The sequence below is a fragment of the Perognathus longimembris genome, chromosome 22 (assembly GCF_023159225.1).
Source record: "Perognathus longimembris pacificus isolate PPM17 chromosome 22, ASM2315922v1, whole genome shotgun sequence".
NCBI classification, from domain to species: domain Eukaryota; kingdom Metazoa; phylum Chordata; class Mammalia; order Rodentia; family Heteromyidae; genus Perognathus; species Perognathus longimembris.
In genome coordinates, this window is record NC_063182.1 from 3513296 (window position 1) to 3530502 (window position 17207).

The window sequence follows — 17207 nt, forward strand, 5'->3', positions numbered from 1 at the left end:
TATTCCCAGCTCCTAGATAACAATTTTAAACTAAAACGTAACTATGGATATTTGTTCAGGAACAAATTCTGAGTTTAGAATTCTTTTTTAAATGAAACTCATGTCAACTAAGATTTAAACTTGTTGGTAGACTTTCTGAGTCTGCACAAGCTTTTTCAAGATATGTTCTGTGTGTTTGTTATTCCACCACATGATTTTTTTTTCTGTCTTAAGAAAAAAATAATTGTTATTATAAAGGTGAAATACAGAGAGGTTACAATTATACAAACCAGTTAATAAGTACATTTCTTTTTGGGCAATGTCACTCCTTCCGTTGTTTTCTCCCCCCGCCCCCCACACCTTTTATTTTTTCTGGCCCAGAAATTTGGGCCTGGGTGCTGTCTCTAGGCTACTTGAGCCACAGCGCCACTTTGGGTTTTCTGGTGGTTAATTGGAGGTAAGAGTCTCATAGTCTTTCTTGCCTGGGCTGGCTTTGAACTGTTATCCTTAGATCTTAGCCTCCTGAGTAGCTAGGATTGTAAGTGTGAGCCACCAGCAGCTGGCTTTTTTTTTTTTTTCTTTTTATAATGCATTTTAATTACCAGCAGGTATCAGCAGAATCCATACTCCTCATTTTTAGGATCCATTTGGCAGGACCCCAGTGTACAGACAGGAATGTAGAGATGGCAATTTAACCTACACTCAGACCGCAAATGAAAGATGTAAGCTGTTTAATGAACAGGATATTATAGGCTCCCCCCACACCCCTAATCTTCTCAGCTCTTCTGCTGAAAAACTTGGCCTTCAATATGACAGGCTGTTTTATCCTTAAGGATAAAGAAAGGAGGATGCTTTCCTGAGTATGTCTTTTTGTATAGCTTTGACTCTAAAACCATGCTAATGTTTCTTGTACTCAAATAATAAATGCATAGTGAAAATCAACTAGGTTGTATGTGAGTAGGAGACTGCAAGTGGAACATTAATAGTAACAAATGGTCATGTCTATATTGCAAGTGAAAGCCTGACTATTGAAAGAAATAGGGAAGAACTAACTTTGAAAACAGCCTTTTGCTTAGATACCAAAGCAAAAGACAGAAAGAACTGCATGAAAATACTGTTAACTAATAGTAACAAATGTGTTTCTCACAAGAGATGGGGCAAGAAAGAAGCAAGATCTTACAAGAGATAGATGAAACTATGTATACTGGGTTATAAAAATACATTGTAAGTGATAGAACTGCTGTTGTAACATTGTCAGAAAATGAAGCAACAAAGTAAAGGGGGAAGACTAATCAGCTGGTATTGAAGAATTGAAGTTGGAATTAGTAAGAGCTCATGAATTTAAAAAACGTTTGCTGGCTATCTATCTATCTATCTTATCTCCTTTGTCTTTGGCAGGTCCTCACTCTATAGCCCATGCTCGTCTATAGTTTGTGATCCTCCTGTGTCTGCCTCCCAAGTGCTAAGGTGATAGGTGTGAACTAGCATCCTCAGCTCATGATTTACCTTTGGGTGTATACCATTACCAGGGTTTGAACTCAGGGCTTCTCTCACTCAGCTCTTCTTCTGCTCATGGCTCATGATTTATTTAGCACTTGAACTATGCCTCTAGTTCCATAATTTTTAAGTTGTGAGCATGTGTATAATAAGTATAAATGTGTGTGTGTGTTTGTGTGTGTGTGTGTTTAGTATACATTCATTGACCTCTCTGGTTTTGCCTAATGAGAATGCTTAGCGTAGTGACACCTCAATAGCAATGACACATAGGGCATTCAGAACTTAGTTTCTAAATACCATTTTCCCTGAGGAACTGGGGCTTCTCAGAGAAATGTTGGCTTTGAGGGCTGGGGCAGAGAAAGGACACAGGACATATGGAACGTACATGGTGTCAGAAAAGCAAAGGGGCTTAGAAAAGGGTGGGGTATTTTTTGCTCTTTTTGTTTGTTTTATCAGTCATGGAGCTTGAACTCTGGGCCTGAGCGCTGTCCCTGAGCTCTACCTCTTGAACCACAGCACCACTTCTGGTTTTCTGGTGGTTAATTACAGATAAGAGTCGCACGGACTTTCCTGCCCAGGCTGGCTTTGAACCTTGATCCTCAGGTCTGAGTAGCTAGGATTACAGGCGCGAGTCCCCAGCTTGTTTGTTTCTTCAATTAATTAATTAATTAATCAATTATTTAATTACTTTAAAGACAGAGTCTGTGGACTCTATGATGTAGCCCAGGCTGGCTGGCTTCTAATTTGTGATCTGATTCTGCCTGCAGAGTAGGCACCTTGCTAGGCTTTTCCTTCTTTCCTTCCCGTCCTCCCTCTCTTCTTTTCTTCTTTTGTGCCAAGGATCAAATCTAGTCCCATTCTTGCTGAGCAAGGGCACCAAATGGTGTCCCTTGACCCAGATATGGGGGACAAATGGAACACACAGGAGACAGCTTGAAGGGACTCCTAATGGCCTGTGCTAGAAGAGCTTATATAACCATGTACATAATGATAATTAGTATTGATTCGTACCTAGTGAGTGAAATAAAGTGTTTTTGAGTCCACACTGATGTATATTAATTATTGAATAAATAAGTCTATGTAAGAGTAGGGACACCTTTTCTTGTGAAGTCCACTGAAAAAATGTACGAATACTAGGTAGAAATATTTATTACCTAAAATCACCATTAGACGAAATAACTATAGCAATAACTATTACAGTTTCAGATGAAGTATGGTATTTGCATGTTCTCAGAGTATCTCTCCACAGGTACTATTATTCACAAGGAAAGGGTAATGCTCTAAGGAGAAACTTGTTCATATCACCTTAACTGTGAGATCTGTTAGCAATGCCAGCCATAACTAATGTCAATATCATGTATCTTCCTGATAAAATACAATGTGAACACATCTGTTTTGTGATCTTGCCAAAGGTTTATAACCTCCCCCAGATCATGAGGAAACATCACACAAAACCAAAATTGGGAGTAGTTCTCTTAAGTAGTCAGTATTCATCTGAAGGGTCAGAGTCATGAAAGGAAAGGCCGAAAAGCTGTCACAGATTTGAAGAGACTAAAATGAAATGTGCTGTTCTGGTGTGGGTCTTGGGACAGGAAAAGGATATCAGATGAAACACTGGCAAGTTTATATGAGGTGTAGGATTTGGTTAATGATATTGATACTAATGTTAGCATTCTGGTTTGGGAAGCAGGATGATGGTACACATTTATTCTGTACTAGTTTTTTAGTTTTTCTGCTAAGAGTAAAATAGTTTCAAACTAAGAGACTGAGAAATATTTTGAGCTTCTGGTGTACAGATATTTGATGCAACCATCTGTGTCTTCATCTACCGCCTATAAAACACTAAGGGTGCCCACATGAACTTACTTATACTGTAGAATATAGATTTGACAATGCTGCTTATTAGTATATAATGACTTTCCTCTTGTTTTTCAGCACTATAGCATTCCATTGTGACCATGTCCTGTGGTATATTTAATTTATCAATTTAATTAGGCTTATTGGTAGATCGTTAGTCTCCTCCTGCAGTATTTTATTTTATTTTCTCAAGGGGTTGATAGTAGCCATACTCTCAGACCTTGCTTTATTTCGTTATGTTTCAGATAGAGTCTTGCATTTCTTGCCTGGGATGTCCTTGGACCACAGTCCTCCAACCTATTTTCCTACTGAGTTGGTATTATAGGGATAGGCGACCCACTATACACAGCTTATTCTTTGAGATAGGGTCCTGTCAACTTTTCTCCTGTGCCATGATCCTCATTTCCCTGTCTTTCAAGAACCTAGTGGGATTATAGACACAAACTTCTTTTTTAAAAAAAATTATTGTCAGAGTGATGTACAGAGGGGTTACAGTTTCATATGTAAGGCAGTGAGTACATTTCTTATCAAACTTGTTACCTCATTTTTCCTCATTTTTCTCCCTCTTTCCCCCCTCCCAAACCCACCCCCCATCATGAGTTGTACAGTTGGATTACGGCATATAGTTTTGTCAGTATTGCTGTTGCATTGGTTCACCTTTTACCCTTTGTTCCGCCATTTTGATGTTCTTCTTCCCTTTCCTACTTCTGATAAACATATATATAATACCTGGGGTTCCGAAATCAGTAACAGTGACATCAGGGGTAAAACCTTGGGGAAGGAAGACAAAAGAAAATGGCTTAATTTCACATGGTACATTGAAAATGACAACAACAATGGTAAATCACTTATTTCCATAACTTGGAGTTCATTTCACTTAGCATCATCTTATGTGTTCATCTGTAGATAGTTATTGGGCTATTGTGATCTGCTAGGACTATCCTAGACATAGACACAAACTTCTGTATGAATGTTTTGGTTGTTTTAAGAACTGAGAGTTTAAAAATATAGTATTCTTAATGAAATATTTAGATGAACCTAATTTTAGGACTGAGAAGTTAAATTTACACTTGTACATGTAAATCATTAGTATATGTTTTCATGCTTTAAAATATTGAATATAGCCAGGTGCTGGTGGTTTATGCCTGTAATCCTAGCTACTCAGGAGGCTAAGATTTGAGGATCAAGGTTCAAACCCAGCCTAGCCTGGGCAAGAAAGTCTGAGACTCTTACCTCCAATTAACAATCAGAAAACTGGAAGTGGAACTGTGGCTCAAGCAGTAGAGCTCTCGCCTTGAGTAGAGACAGTGCTCAGGCCTAGAATTCAAGCCACATAGAACTAACGCCCCTGGCCTCCCAAATTTATTGAATATTTTGCTACTTGTTAAAGAGTCTGAGATGTTCACAGAGAAACGATAAAGAAATGTACAGCTATCCCCATTTTATCTAATTTGCTTCCAATGCCTCATTAAAGATCACTTTATCTCATTAACTCAGCGTGATTGAGAAGAAGCACATATTGATGCTAAGTATATGCAAATTGATACAGATGGTTTAAATATTTTAGCAACATACTTAGGGATCCTACTTTTGGTGATTTTTTTTTTTTCTTTCTTTCTGGTTCTGGGCTTGAACTCTGGGCCTAGGCACTGCCCCTGTGCTGCTTTCGCTCAAGGATAGCACTCTACTACTTGAGCCACAGCACCATTCCCAGCTTCTGCCCAGGCTGGCTTTGAACTGTGATCCTCAGATCTCAGCCTCCTGAGTAGCTAGGATTACAGGCGTGAGCCATTGGGGCCCAGCCTAATTTTGGTGATTTTGATATTTGCTGATGATCCAAACAACCCTTTAAAGCTTTTATTATTTCTTAATTTGTAGGTAGCCCTGTAGTGTGCCCGACTGGGTATGGCATTGATACTTAGTAACCTCATTTTTACTTTACTGATTGAATTTCCCTTTACTTCTTTTAGGAATGCGCTTGGCTCTGGCTGATGCTGGTGACACTGTGGAAGATGCCAACTTTGTGGAAGCCATGGCAGATGCAGGTATTCTCCGTCTCTACACCTGGGTGGAGTGGGTGAAAGAAATGGTTGCCAACTGGGACAGCCTAAGAAGCGGTCCTGCCAGCACTTTCAACGACAGGGTGTTTGCCAGGTAAGCTGGGATCCGCAGCTGCAGTGTGCTTTTGGAGTTGAGTAGTCCCTGTGGGTCTTTAAATTTTCATTTTTTTCCTTTTCTGAAACAAATTAGCTGGCAATAGTAGCTACTGCTCACTGAAGGCTTCCTTGTGCCATGTCCAGTTAAGTACTTTGTATCCATTGTCTGGCTTCAACCTCAAAGCAACTTTCTATGATAGAGATATTAGCTCAGTTTTATAAAGAAACTAAGGTTTAGAAGAAATCCAATATATTTTATTAAATACCTTGAAGCTAGAAATTGAAATCTGAGAGTGAATTTGTTTCTGTCTCTGAAGTCTGTTCTTATAACCACTTCCCTTGTTGTGTTGCATTAGAGTTTGGCAAAAATGGTTCCAGGGAAAGTAGATTACAAGAAAAGGAGAAATGTCTTTTTTTTTTTTTTTAAATTCAAGACATTTATTAACTTCTTTGTATCAGAACTGTCCTAAGCATTGGAGTTGCTCGTGTCACGAATGTGAAATGACTCTTTATTGCTTATCAGAAGGAGAGAAAACATTGCACTCATTGTAAATGCAATAATAAAGATAGAGAACAGGCATGTGAATTCCATGCATCTTTAAAAATAAACAGTTGTTTTGCAATGGGAGAAGGAAGCTTGTATAAATCATAGAAAGCTTCCTGCCATTGTATCCTCAATCATCCTAGCTGATGATTGTGTCGTATTTCAATCACATTAAATGTATTTACCTTCTTAAACATTTATCATTTCCTTGTGGTAAAACATTTCAGAATCTTTTGTCACGAACAACAGGATTTCTTGCTTTTATAGTATAGGTCTTTCTGTACAACCTGTCCCAGTTCATCAGGGGACGAGCACTTAGTTTGCTGTCGTTTTTTGTCTCCGGTGAACTGTGCTGCAGTGAATGAGGGAGAGGAAAATGTCTCTTTGACGGACTGATTTTATTTGCTTTGGACAAATAGGTACTCGGGAGTGGAACTGTTGGATCATATGGTAGTTCTGTTCTAAACTTTTTGAGGAAGTTCTAGACTGTTTTCCATAATGCTGTACTCATATAGTTCCCCCAACAGCGTGCTGAGGTTCCTTTTCCCCATATCCTTTCCAACACCGGTTAATTTTTAGTCTTTTTGACAGTAGCCATTCTCAACTTGCACTTCCTCATGACTGCTTAGTAATGCTGAGCACTGAGCACTGTTTTATGTACTGTTGATCCTTTGTATGAGACATGTTTTCTAATATCCAGTATTGGTATTAAAAATGCAGTGATTAAAGTATGACTAGGAACCTTAGTTCATTATGTACACTAAAACATGTGCTTTGGGGCTGGGAATACGGCCTAGTGGCAAGAGTGCTTGCTTCGTATACATGAAGCTCTGGGTTCGATTCCCAATTACCACATATATAGAAAATGGCCAGAAGTGGTGCCTGTAGCTCAAGTGGCAGAGTGCTGTCCTTGAGCAAAAGAAAGCCAGGGACAGTGCTCAGGCCCTGAGTCCAAGGGCCAGGACTGGCAAAAAGAAAAAAAAAAAAAGAACCTAAGATGCTTTTGGGGCTTGGGATATGGCCTAGTGGCAAGAGTGCCTGCCTCATATACATGAGGCCCTGGGTTCGATTCCTCAGCACCACATATACAGAAGATGGCCAAAAGTGGCGCTGTGGCTCAAGTGCCAGAGCATTAGCCTTGAGCAAAAAGAAGCCAGGGACAGTGCTCAGGCCCTGAGTCCAAGGTCCAGGACTGGCTGGGGGGGGGGGGGGGGGGAACAACTTTAAAAAAAAACAAACAAAAAATGTGCTTTAAAAAGCATTCTGAGGGGGCTGGGGATATGGCCTAGTGGCAAGAGCACTTGTCTCGTATACTTGAAGCCCTGGGTTCGATTCCCCAGCACCACACATACAGAAAATGGCCAGAAGTGGCGCTGTGACTCAAGTGGCAGAGTGCTAGCCTTGAGCAAAAAGAAGCCAGGGACAGTGCTCAGGCCCTGAGTCCAAGGCCCAGGACTGGCAAAAAAAAAAAAAAAAAAAAAAAGCATTCTGATACATAAATGAGTACCTAATCACTAAAACACTGTGCTGAACACTTGTAAATGTTTCAAATACTCTTATTTTAGTGTTTCTGTTAATGCATATTAGTGCTTACATAAGATACATATATATTATATATACATGTATGCATATGTAGTCATAAATGCATACACAAATACAATAGCCTTTAAATGCAATAACTTTAAAAATTTTTTTTTATTCAATAGTGAAATGAATGCAGGAATTATAAAGACAGATCAAAATTATGAAAAGATGATGTTTAAAGAAGCTTTGAAAACAGGGTTTTTTGAGTTTCAGGTATGCTATTCTTTTGGTATCTAAAAGATGTCAATGTGAATATGATGTATCTTTCCCCCTTTCTTGTCTTGCTGAACCTTAATTCCATGTCTAAAGTGTAGGTCAAAGTCTTGTTTAGAAACATTGAAATCTTTACTAGATAGTGATTTTTGTCATTTCCTTGATACTTTTCTCTACTGTGTTCACTTAAAGTATATCTTTCCTGTCTGATCTTTGAGCATAATGAGATTAAATCCAAAAAGCAGCCACACTTTCTATACAAATATTTAAAACATCAAGATGAAATTTAGTTCACTTGCCAATGAATGGTTTCTGAGGCCTTCCACAAGATGTCAGTATTTCCCCACGTTTGACAGTTCAAGTGTGTACAATAAAAATACGGCTCTTTTTTCAATTAGTTTTGTAAATCTCTCATTGGGATTTATGTAGCTTGGTTTCCAGACTTGTAATTAAACAAGGAGAAGTGCTGAGCATACAGTGTGTTGTATTTGTGGCTGTTTTGATATTTAATATCTTTCTTGTAGACTACTCAGAGCCTTCGTGCTTAAAGCAGTTAATACTGTTCAGCTTTTCTCAGTACGGAATGCTTGTGAAACAGTTTTTTTTCCTTGGATCATTAATATAATACAGTATCTTTTGAGTAAAGGCTGGAAATTTCTTGAAACAAAGTAAAACCTGTATACTAATTTCTTATGAGAAAAGACTAAAAACATACATCAGAAATGCTGAATTTGTTTTGTTTTAAAGAAGGTGAGGAAAATGGTAAACAATTTGAAATTTTGTAGGCTGCGAAAGATAAATACCGGGAGTTGGCCATAGAAGGGATGCACAGAGAGCTGGTGTTCCGCTTCATTGAAGTTCAGACACTCCTTTTGGCTCCGTTCTGTCCACACGTGTGTGAGCACGTCTGGACACTCCTGGGGAAGGTATGAGTGGTTTTGCTTTGACCTTCGTAAGCGAGCATTGTGTTAATGTCACTTAGAGGAAAAAAAGCAGAATATGAGTATTTCTGAAATAATACTGGTTCGTCATCATAATTGCAACAGGCTAAAACAGCTAAATAGGACCGATAAAGCATAGAGGTACTTTTGAGTATACACAATGTGTGTATTTTAAAACATGTTTATCTCCGACCTAATTCTCCTCTCAGGAAGTATTGTAGTAATTTGAAAATATTTAGATACAGTTTGAATGCACATATTATTAGAGTGTTCTTCCAACTGTTAAAAAGGTAAAAATATTGTAAAGGATAAAAACTGTCATGAGCTGCTTATAAACAAAGATAGAATTACATAGTTGCATAAACTTGTTTTATATAATACTGGACTGTAGTTCTGGGATATTATGTGATCATTCTTACTGTGAAGATCATCTCTTCCAGGCCTGCCAATAAGTACATTGGCTGGTTTAATGACTCCTTTCAGCCTTGTGAGCCCGGCTGGCTTGTATTTTTCAGTTCATTTATGATGCAGAATGTGCTTGTGAGCTATACTGAATAGCCATGCTTTCCATACTGTGTATATTAATAGGCTAGAAACGGAGTGTGCATAATTTATATAATAATGACTAAATTTAGGCAAATTAGCATTACATAATTTTCTTTGAAAGTGAGCATATGTGTGTGGGTATTAATATGCTTGTACAAATGAATGTTAATGAAGAATGTAGAGTCAGACTTCACAGCTTGAGTTCTTGAGTTCTAGGGAACATTAGATCAGGACCTGTGGAAGTGTGTTGCGTGTAGTCAGGTTTGAACTCTGAGCACACACTTGCAGATGGTAGCTGGTATGTAACTAGTAAGCAAGAACCCTAAAATCGTACTGTCTAGTCTCACTGACTCTTCCCTTGGCTTTGTTTTGTTTTTAAAAGCCTGACTCCATTATGAACGCTTCCTGGCCTGTGGCTGGGCCTGTGGATGAGTCCTTGATCCGCTCGTCGCAGTATCTCATGGAAGTAGCTCATGACCTTAGACTACGCCTCAAGAACTATACCATGCCAGCCAAAGGGAAGGTGAAGACTTCAGATTAGCTCATATCTATTAGCTGTTCAGAGGGGTTTCATTTAGTATATTTCCATGAGCGTATGATACTTTGATCAAATTCACCCTCTCCTCACTCTGATTCCCCCTTCCTGCTTTCTCCGTATGTGTGTATTTATATATGTATATAATATTATATTTCTGTGTGTGTGTGTGTGTGTGTGTGTGTGTGTAAAATGTTTCTTAGACATTATTGGTCAAATAACAACCGCAGTGAGAATGGACACTGGTTAGAATGTGTCGTCTGTACCCAGGGCAGCTGTAGTTACGTCGCATGTGTATGTCGAATGCTAAAGGCAGTGGTAATCTGTATTAAGGGAGGGCCTTCCTCATGTCTGGCCGGTGTAAATGCCAGTGTCTGTCCTCTTTCCCTCCTTTGCAGAAGGCGGACAAGCAGCCACCCCAGAGGCCCTCACACTGCACCATTTATGTGGCCAAGAGCTACCCGCCGTGGCAGCACAGCGCCCTGTCGCTCCTGCGTGACCACTTTGAGGTGATGCCCTCTTGTGCTGCTCCCCCGGGATGCCGGGTCCCACTTAGGAGGGTTCTGTTGTTCGGATGTTAGTGGTGTCTGGGGGAAAGGAGACAGGTGGCCCTGTTTAATTCCCTCCAGGCAGGAAATGTCCTTTGTGATCCTTGGCAGCTCATCAGTGGATGTGGAGGGAAAAAAGTACTCTTTTTTGTTTGTTTTTTCCCCATCATTTCTAAACTTGCTTGCAAAAATGTGTTGAATGTAGTTGTAGGCAAATCAATGATGTGGGTTACAATTCTGAAGCAGAAGAATAGAGCTTTTCTTTTGAATTTTGTGTGGCTTTCACATTGGGATTCAGGAATCCTTGAACTTACTATATCTGAAGTAAGTTGAAGCTTTCTTCTGCACTGTTTTGTTTGTTGCTTTGCTTACTTTGAGATAGGGTCTCGATATGTAGCCTAAAATGGCCTCACACTTAACCGTCCTCCTGCCTTGGCCTCCGGAATGCTGGGATTACAGGTGCACCTCATTATACCCAGCTGTTCTTGAGAACTTTGAAAGAAAGTGTTCAACTTGATAATTACCCACAGAAATTTACACTCAAAGATGTTTTTGGTTCTGATAGTGCTATTTAAAGGAAATTCAGTACTGAGGTTTGCTAGGCAGACTCTACCACTTGAGGCATTCCACAGTCCCTTTTATATTAGGTATTTTTTTCAGATGGGTATTGTTTTATGTTGGGGCCAGCCTGGACTGCACTCCTCCTATTTGTGCTTCCCTGTATCATTGGGGCAACAGGGACATACCACCACACCCAGCCATTGGTTGAGATATTCTTGGGAGCTTTTTTGCCTGGGCTGATCTCAATCTGCAGTCCCCAGATTTCTGCCCCCTAAGTAGCTGGGAGGACAGCATCAAAGCCAAGCCTGGGAATGAAGTAAAAATGAAAAGTTGTATATAGCAGGATTTCAAATAATCAATTTACATTTCAGTTCTAATCTTTACTAAGGTCCCGGGGAAAATATTTCCTTCACTTGTCCATGTGTTCCTCTGAAGCACCAAGGAAAGAAAAGGGAAGGATGGGGAACAGTCCTTCTGCACACATTATCAAATGTGACCATGTTCAGCCTAAGAGCACTTCTGGATTACTAACATTATTTTAGCCCTTTTGGATTAAAAAAAAAAAACTTTAAAAGAAGCAGTAATGTCAAATGATGATATTATACTGAAATAATGATATCTACTCAAAGAATGCAAAGTAAAAATGTACCATAAAAGCAGAGGTAGAGTACTTTTTAATACCAAACATTTGGTGCCATTGTATTTCATTCTTCAACTGCTTCCTTAGAATTGCTGGTATGAATGTCATCAACCAAGGCACGGTTCATTTCTCTATCTTCCTGTTACTTACCATATCTTGGTGTCTACAAGCACACTGTAAAGACTATCTTCCATTTCTACTATATACAAAGGTGGTGTTCTGCGGGCAAGTGGAATTGCAAGGAATATGCTTATTAATGACATATAGGTGCTTATTTTGAGTAGATGGAACAATAGCGTCTTAACATGTCATACATAGCTAAGGTTCTTTTTTCATATTTGAAGTAGCAATTTAAAGAACATTCCAAAATAGACACACATCTTGCATAATCGTTGTATAGTTTTCTTTTTAATGTAACTAATGCAATAAATGCTTTGAGAACTTTGGAGACAAGGTCCTTTTTTATTAAATTTCATTAGTTAATTAATTTTCAAAGTGAGGTACAGAGGGGTTACAGTTTCATATGTAAGGCAGTGAGTACATTTCTTATCAAACTTGTTACCTCCTCCCTCATTTTTTTTTCATTTTTTTTTTTTTGGCCAGTCCTGGGCCTTGGACTCAGGGCCTGAGCACTGTCCCTGGCTTCTTCCCGCTCAAGGCTAGCACTCTGCCACTTGAGCCACAGCGCCGCTTCTGGCCGTTTTCTGTATATGTGGTGCTGGGGAATCGAACCTAGGGCCTCGTGTATCCGAGGCAGGCACTCTTGCCACTAGGCTATATCCCCAGCCCCCCTCATTTTTTTTTTAGACCAGCTAAGATCTAATGCTAGCATTCTACAGGTACTATTATTGTAAGTAAGAAAGATTTAAATACTCAGTATACTGCACTCGTTTTGTTCTTTAAACCTAGAAGCCAGTGTCCAGTGAATTTAGAAGGAAGGGAAGTCACCTATCTCTGTTGTTCATTTGGTTTTCACTTCCCACTGTCTGCAGCTCCTTATCAGACTCCACGCTACCGCTCTGTGGCTGCCGAACTTCCTATAGACCTACCTACAAGCCTACACTGTGTCTGAACTATTTCCTCTCTGTTTCTCTCCCTCCTCCCCTTTTTAGGCCAACAGTGGAAAATTGCCTGATAACAAAGTCATTGCCAGTGAACTCAGTAGTCTGCCAGAATTAAAGAAGTATATGAAGAAAGTTATGCCGTTTGTTGCCATGATTAAGGTAAGCACACGTGTACCTTGTGCAGCTGTGAGCAATGAGAGTCATGTGGAGAGTAACAGTTACACACGATGGTAAGGGAGAAGAAAAGCGAGAGCACAGTCTTTCCCCAGAGATCTGCTATAAAGTAACACTTTTCAGTCAGTGGTTGTGAAAAATGAGCCAGCAGATTTTAGGTTTACCTGTGAGTTGCTGACTATGTAAAGATAGGTATTGTGGATGAAAAATTGATTCAGAATTGCTGCACTACATCATTCCCTTTATTTCCTACTTTCCCTTCTTTTTAATTTGGGAAGGAAGCTTATTCATTCAGCTTACATTAGGTTGTTGTTGTTACTAGATTCCGATACTGGAGCCAAATCTCTACATTTGTATAGGTTTAGCTTAACTGGATACACTTTGTTTATAGCAGTCTGACCAAGATTTCTCAACAAAGGCTCTATTGATATTTTGGGTTGGATAGTTCTTTGTTGAAAAAATGTTGGCTTCTCTCGATAATAATTAAATTTGCAGAACCAGCATCAGACAGAGTGGTTCTATATTTTAAAAAATAGTATTGATATGCTAGGCAAATTAGTGTTTTTGAAAATGGTTAATAAATCTGAGGAGAGGAAAATGCCTTTCTGATACTTTTTTGTGAGCAAGAGGTGCTAGACAGTATCTTAGCCCATTTTCTGCTGCTGTAACAGAGTACTGCAGACTGTATACTTTTTTTTTTCTCCTTTTTGTGGTCCTAGAGATTGAAATCAAGGCCTTACAAATGGTAGGCAAGTGCTCTACTGCTGAGCTACAGCCCCAGCCCTAGATTGGGCAATTACCATAAAGAACGGAAGCTTACTAGAGGCAGAGAAGCTAAGAGCCTGGCACTGGCACCTTGTGAGGGGCTTTTTTGGTGTGTCCACCAAAGGAGCAAGCGAGGAAGCACCTCTGGACCAGAGAGGGAGCAGCTGGATCTCCTTTATCAGGAGTTACACTCCTGTAGTAATTAATCGACTCCACACGGAAGGCATTCACCCCTGGCACACGGTGATCTAAAGCCGGGGAAGAGCAGGGGCAGAGTTAGATCGCTTTGTGTAACATGTTCCAGACAGCTCTCTCTGTACATAGTGACTTGATTTCTAAGGACACACTCTGAGCAGCAAATATTTGATGTTTAAGTCAAGAAAATTACAAATCAGAGATTGGTTTGTCTATGCCACGGATTATCTGAATACATGTGTAGTATAAGTTTGAACGTTGACATATTTGTGAAATTTTTATTTGGTACTTTGGAAAGTTATTAAAAGATGATTTTGGTTACTTGAAAGTGTATTTTTACTACACTTCTTGGATTCTTTGTCAAAGTAAACACCTTGTCTTTGCACATTAAGCTGGTCTAATAAATAGTGATAAAATCATATTGTTTTCTAAACCTGAAAACCTTATGCCTTCCAGCCTTTTCGTAGACCCTTTAAATCTTATCTTACTTTTAATAATAATTATTCTGAGTTAGTAATTTAACAAGAAAACATAGATAAGAGAAACCCACAAAGTCTAAGGCCTTTCCTATTGCCATTAAAATTTAGAGATTTTTATCAGTTCAGAGAAGAATGATTGCTTTGAAGGAAATATATTCTTTCAACATACCCTGTTTGTGATTTAGTGTTTCAAACTTACTTTGGCTACCAGGAAAATGTGGAGAAGCTGGGGCCTCATGTTCTGGATTTGCAGTTGGAATTTGATGAGCAGGCAGTGCTTATAGAGAACATGGTCTACCTGACTAATTCCCTTGAGGTAAGAGTCCACGACTTAAAAAATAATAAACCTTTTTACAAACTTCATGTTCTGTGTTTAGTACCTTCATCAAAAGTGATTTTTTTGGGGTCTGGGAATATGGCTTCATGGTAGAGTGCTTGCCTAGCATGCGTGAAGCCCTGGGTTCGATTCCTCAGCACCATATAAACAGAAAAGGCCGGAAGTCATGCTGTGGCTCAAGTGGTAGAGTGCTAGCCTTGAGCAAAAAGAAGCTCAGGGACAGTGCTCAGGCCCTGAGTTCAAGCCCCAGGAATGGCAAAGAAAAAACATTTTTGGGGAGGGAAAGAGAATGAGTGGATATAAAAGTTGCAGAAATATCAGAGTGATCTATCAATGTGCTATTGCACTAGCAGTTATCCTAAGAAATAAATTATATATATATATATCTACATTGTCTTTAAAATAATGAGGAAAACCTTATATTTAAGTGCCTTCAAAAATTGTATTATGGAACACAATGATCTGCTCCTCTTCCTTCATATTTCAGGTTCATAGAAGTAGATTAAAGCTCATCTCTGGTTCATAAAAATATTATCGGTCACACTGTATACAGATTTTAAAACTGCTTTCTTAGCTTTGACAGAAGGAAAAATAATGTACTCTAGAAAACTCAAAAAAGAAAGGTTCTGGTGAACATGAGGAAAATAAAAAAGACCAAAAATGTTAAAATGTGGGTTTTATAGTTTGAACAAAATGATTTCATGAACTATGGAAAAAGGAAGAAAGTTATATCTAAATGAGCATTTTGTTTTATTTATTATGTATTTGGTGCTAAGGATTAGATTTAAAGACTCATGTATGCTAAGCATGTGCTGTATTACTGAGCTGCCTAGACCCTGTGCATTTTATTTTAAGTGAGCTAATAACAAAATTTATTCTTAGTAGACATCTATTTTATGCATATCTTGGACTGTTCATATTCATGTAAATTAAAAAAAATCTTTAGCCATTTCACTTGGACAGCAAAGACACACTTTATGTTGAGGGCTATCACCTATCAGCGATATGTATATTCCTGAACTTTTCTATTTATTTAAGTGGGAGCCTTTCATTCTCAAAATGACAAATTTGTCCACTTCTAAGTAGAAGCCTATTATGCTGATACTCTTTCTTTCATGTGGTAGATGACAGGTTTCATTATAGAAAATGATACACGTGACTGTATAACTAACATTACTATGAGACTTCCAAGATGAGTTTTAAATAACAAATTGCAGATTTCATTTAATGTTTAGATGGAAAAATAATAAAGTTGCACAGACCATTTGATGTTAAGAGCCTAGTTTTCTGTTAAAACGACGTGGTGAGCCAGGTGCCAGTGGCTCACACCTGTAATCCTAGCTGAGATCTGAGGATTGTGGTTCAAAACCAACCTGGGCAGAAAAGTCTGTGAGACTCTTATCTCCAGATAACCATCAGAAGTGGAGCTGTGGCTCAAGTGGTAAAGCACTAGCCTTGAGCTGAAGAGCTCAGGGACAGTGCGCAGGGCCAGAGGTAAAGCCCCGTGACCAACCAAAAAACAAACCAAAAAAATGAAGTGATTAATTTCAGTCATATTAAATGGCACTAATGATTTCTATTCTCCCCCCCCACCCCCCTCTATTTAGCTAGAGCACATAGAAGTCAAGTTTGCCTCTGAAGCAGAAGATAAAATCAAGGAAGATTGTTGTCCTGGGAAACCTCTTAATGTGTTTAGAACAGAAGTAAGTTGAAGGAATATTACTGAACCACTGCCTGTTAGAGCTAGAAGAGACATTCGAGGTCATTACGAACCCACTGTCTTAAAGATGCAGGGAAGAGGCAGAGAAATGGATTGACTTGTTTATTCCAGGCCACAGTCGGAAGTGGGTTGAACTCCTGGAGTCCTGTTTCCCCAGTCCTCACTTTCCTTTCCCACAGTTTTCAAACTGTGGTTAAATTTTGGTTTGTTACTCAAGGCTTTTGGTTGTTTTGGAATAAACCTAAATTATGCTGGAGTTCCTTTTTTTTGGGTCATGTGATGAAGATAAAAGGGTTTTAGAGATTCTGTTTAGCTTCACATAATCCATTCAGATTTGGCAAAGTCAGTGAACTATGAGTCTGAATGATGCCCTCCTAATCTTGAGAAGAGACAGATAAGCTGGCGGCAGCTTGGCTACTCAGTAGACTGAGATCTGATGATCAAGATTTGAAGCCAGGCCAGGCAGACAAGGCTGAGACACTCTTCACTTAGCCAGTAAAAGCTAGAAGTGGAGCTGGGGTTCAAATGGTAGCCTTGAGTTAAAAAGCCAAATAAGAGTGTGAGGAACAGAGTTCAAGTCCCAGTACAGTCACACACACACACACAAAGTGAGATAACAGATCTTGATAAGAGACTGAGATATATTGTTACTTTTACCATATTTAATTTAAAACTCCAACCTACAATTTAAAATGCTTATTTTGAAGGATACCTTATCACAATCATGGAGAACTCCTCAATTTACCATTGTGTAATATTTTAAGTACATAAAGGTATGGTAACTTTCAATATTAAAGTCATTTGGGCCATTGAAGTAGATCTATGTGATATTGTTCTGTATACAAATATATTACTTCAAGTCACTTTGAAGG

General features: G+C 39.0%; 1 protein-coding gene across 1 annotated transcript in view; it reads left to right on the forward strand.

Moving 5' to 3' along the window:
* The window catches only part of Lars1 (leucyl-tRNA synthetase 1), a 53515-nt gene that overhangs the window by 30550 nt on the left and 5758 nt on the right, over nucleotides 1-17207 (forward strand). The window contains exons 23-30 of the mRNA XM_048331550.1: nucleotides 5304-5487; nucleotides 7740-7830; nucleotides 8616-8756; nucleotides 9700-9840; nucleotides 10251-10361; nucleotides 12714-12824; nucleotides 14490-14594; nucleotides 16223-16318. Of these exons, the coding sequence (XP_048187507.1) occupies nucleotides 5304-5487; nucleotides 7740-7830; nucleotides 8616-8756; nucleotides 9700-9840; nucleotides 10251-10361; nucleotides 12714-12824; nucleotides 14490-14594; nucleotides 16223-16318 (980 nt within the window). The remainder of the gene's footprint in view (nucleotides 1-5303; nucleotides 5488-7739; nucleotides 7831-8615; nucleotides 8757-9699; nucleotides 9841-10250; nucleotides 10362-12713; nucleotides 12825-14489; nucleotides 14595-16222; nucleotides 16319-17207) is intronic.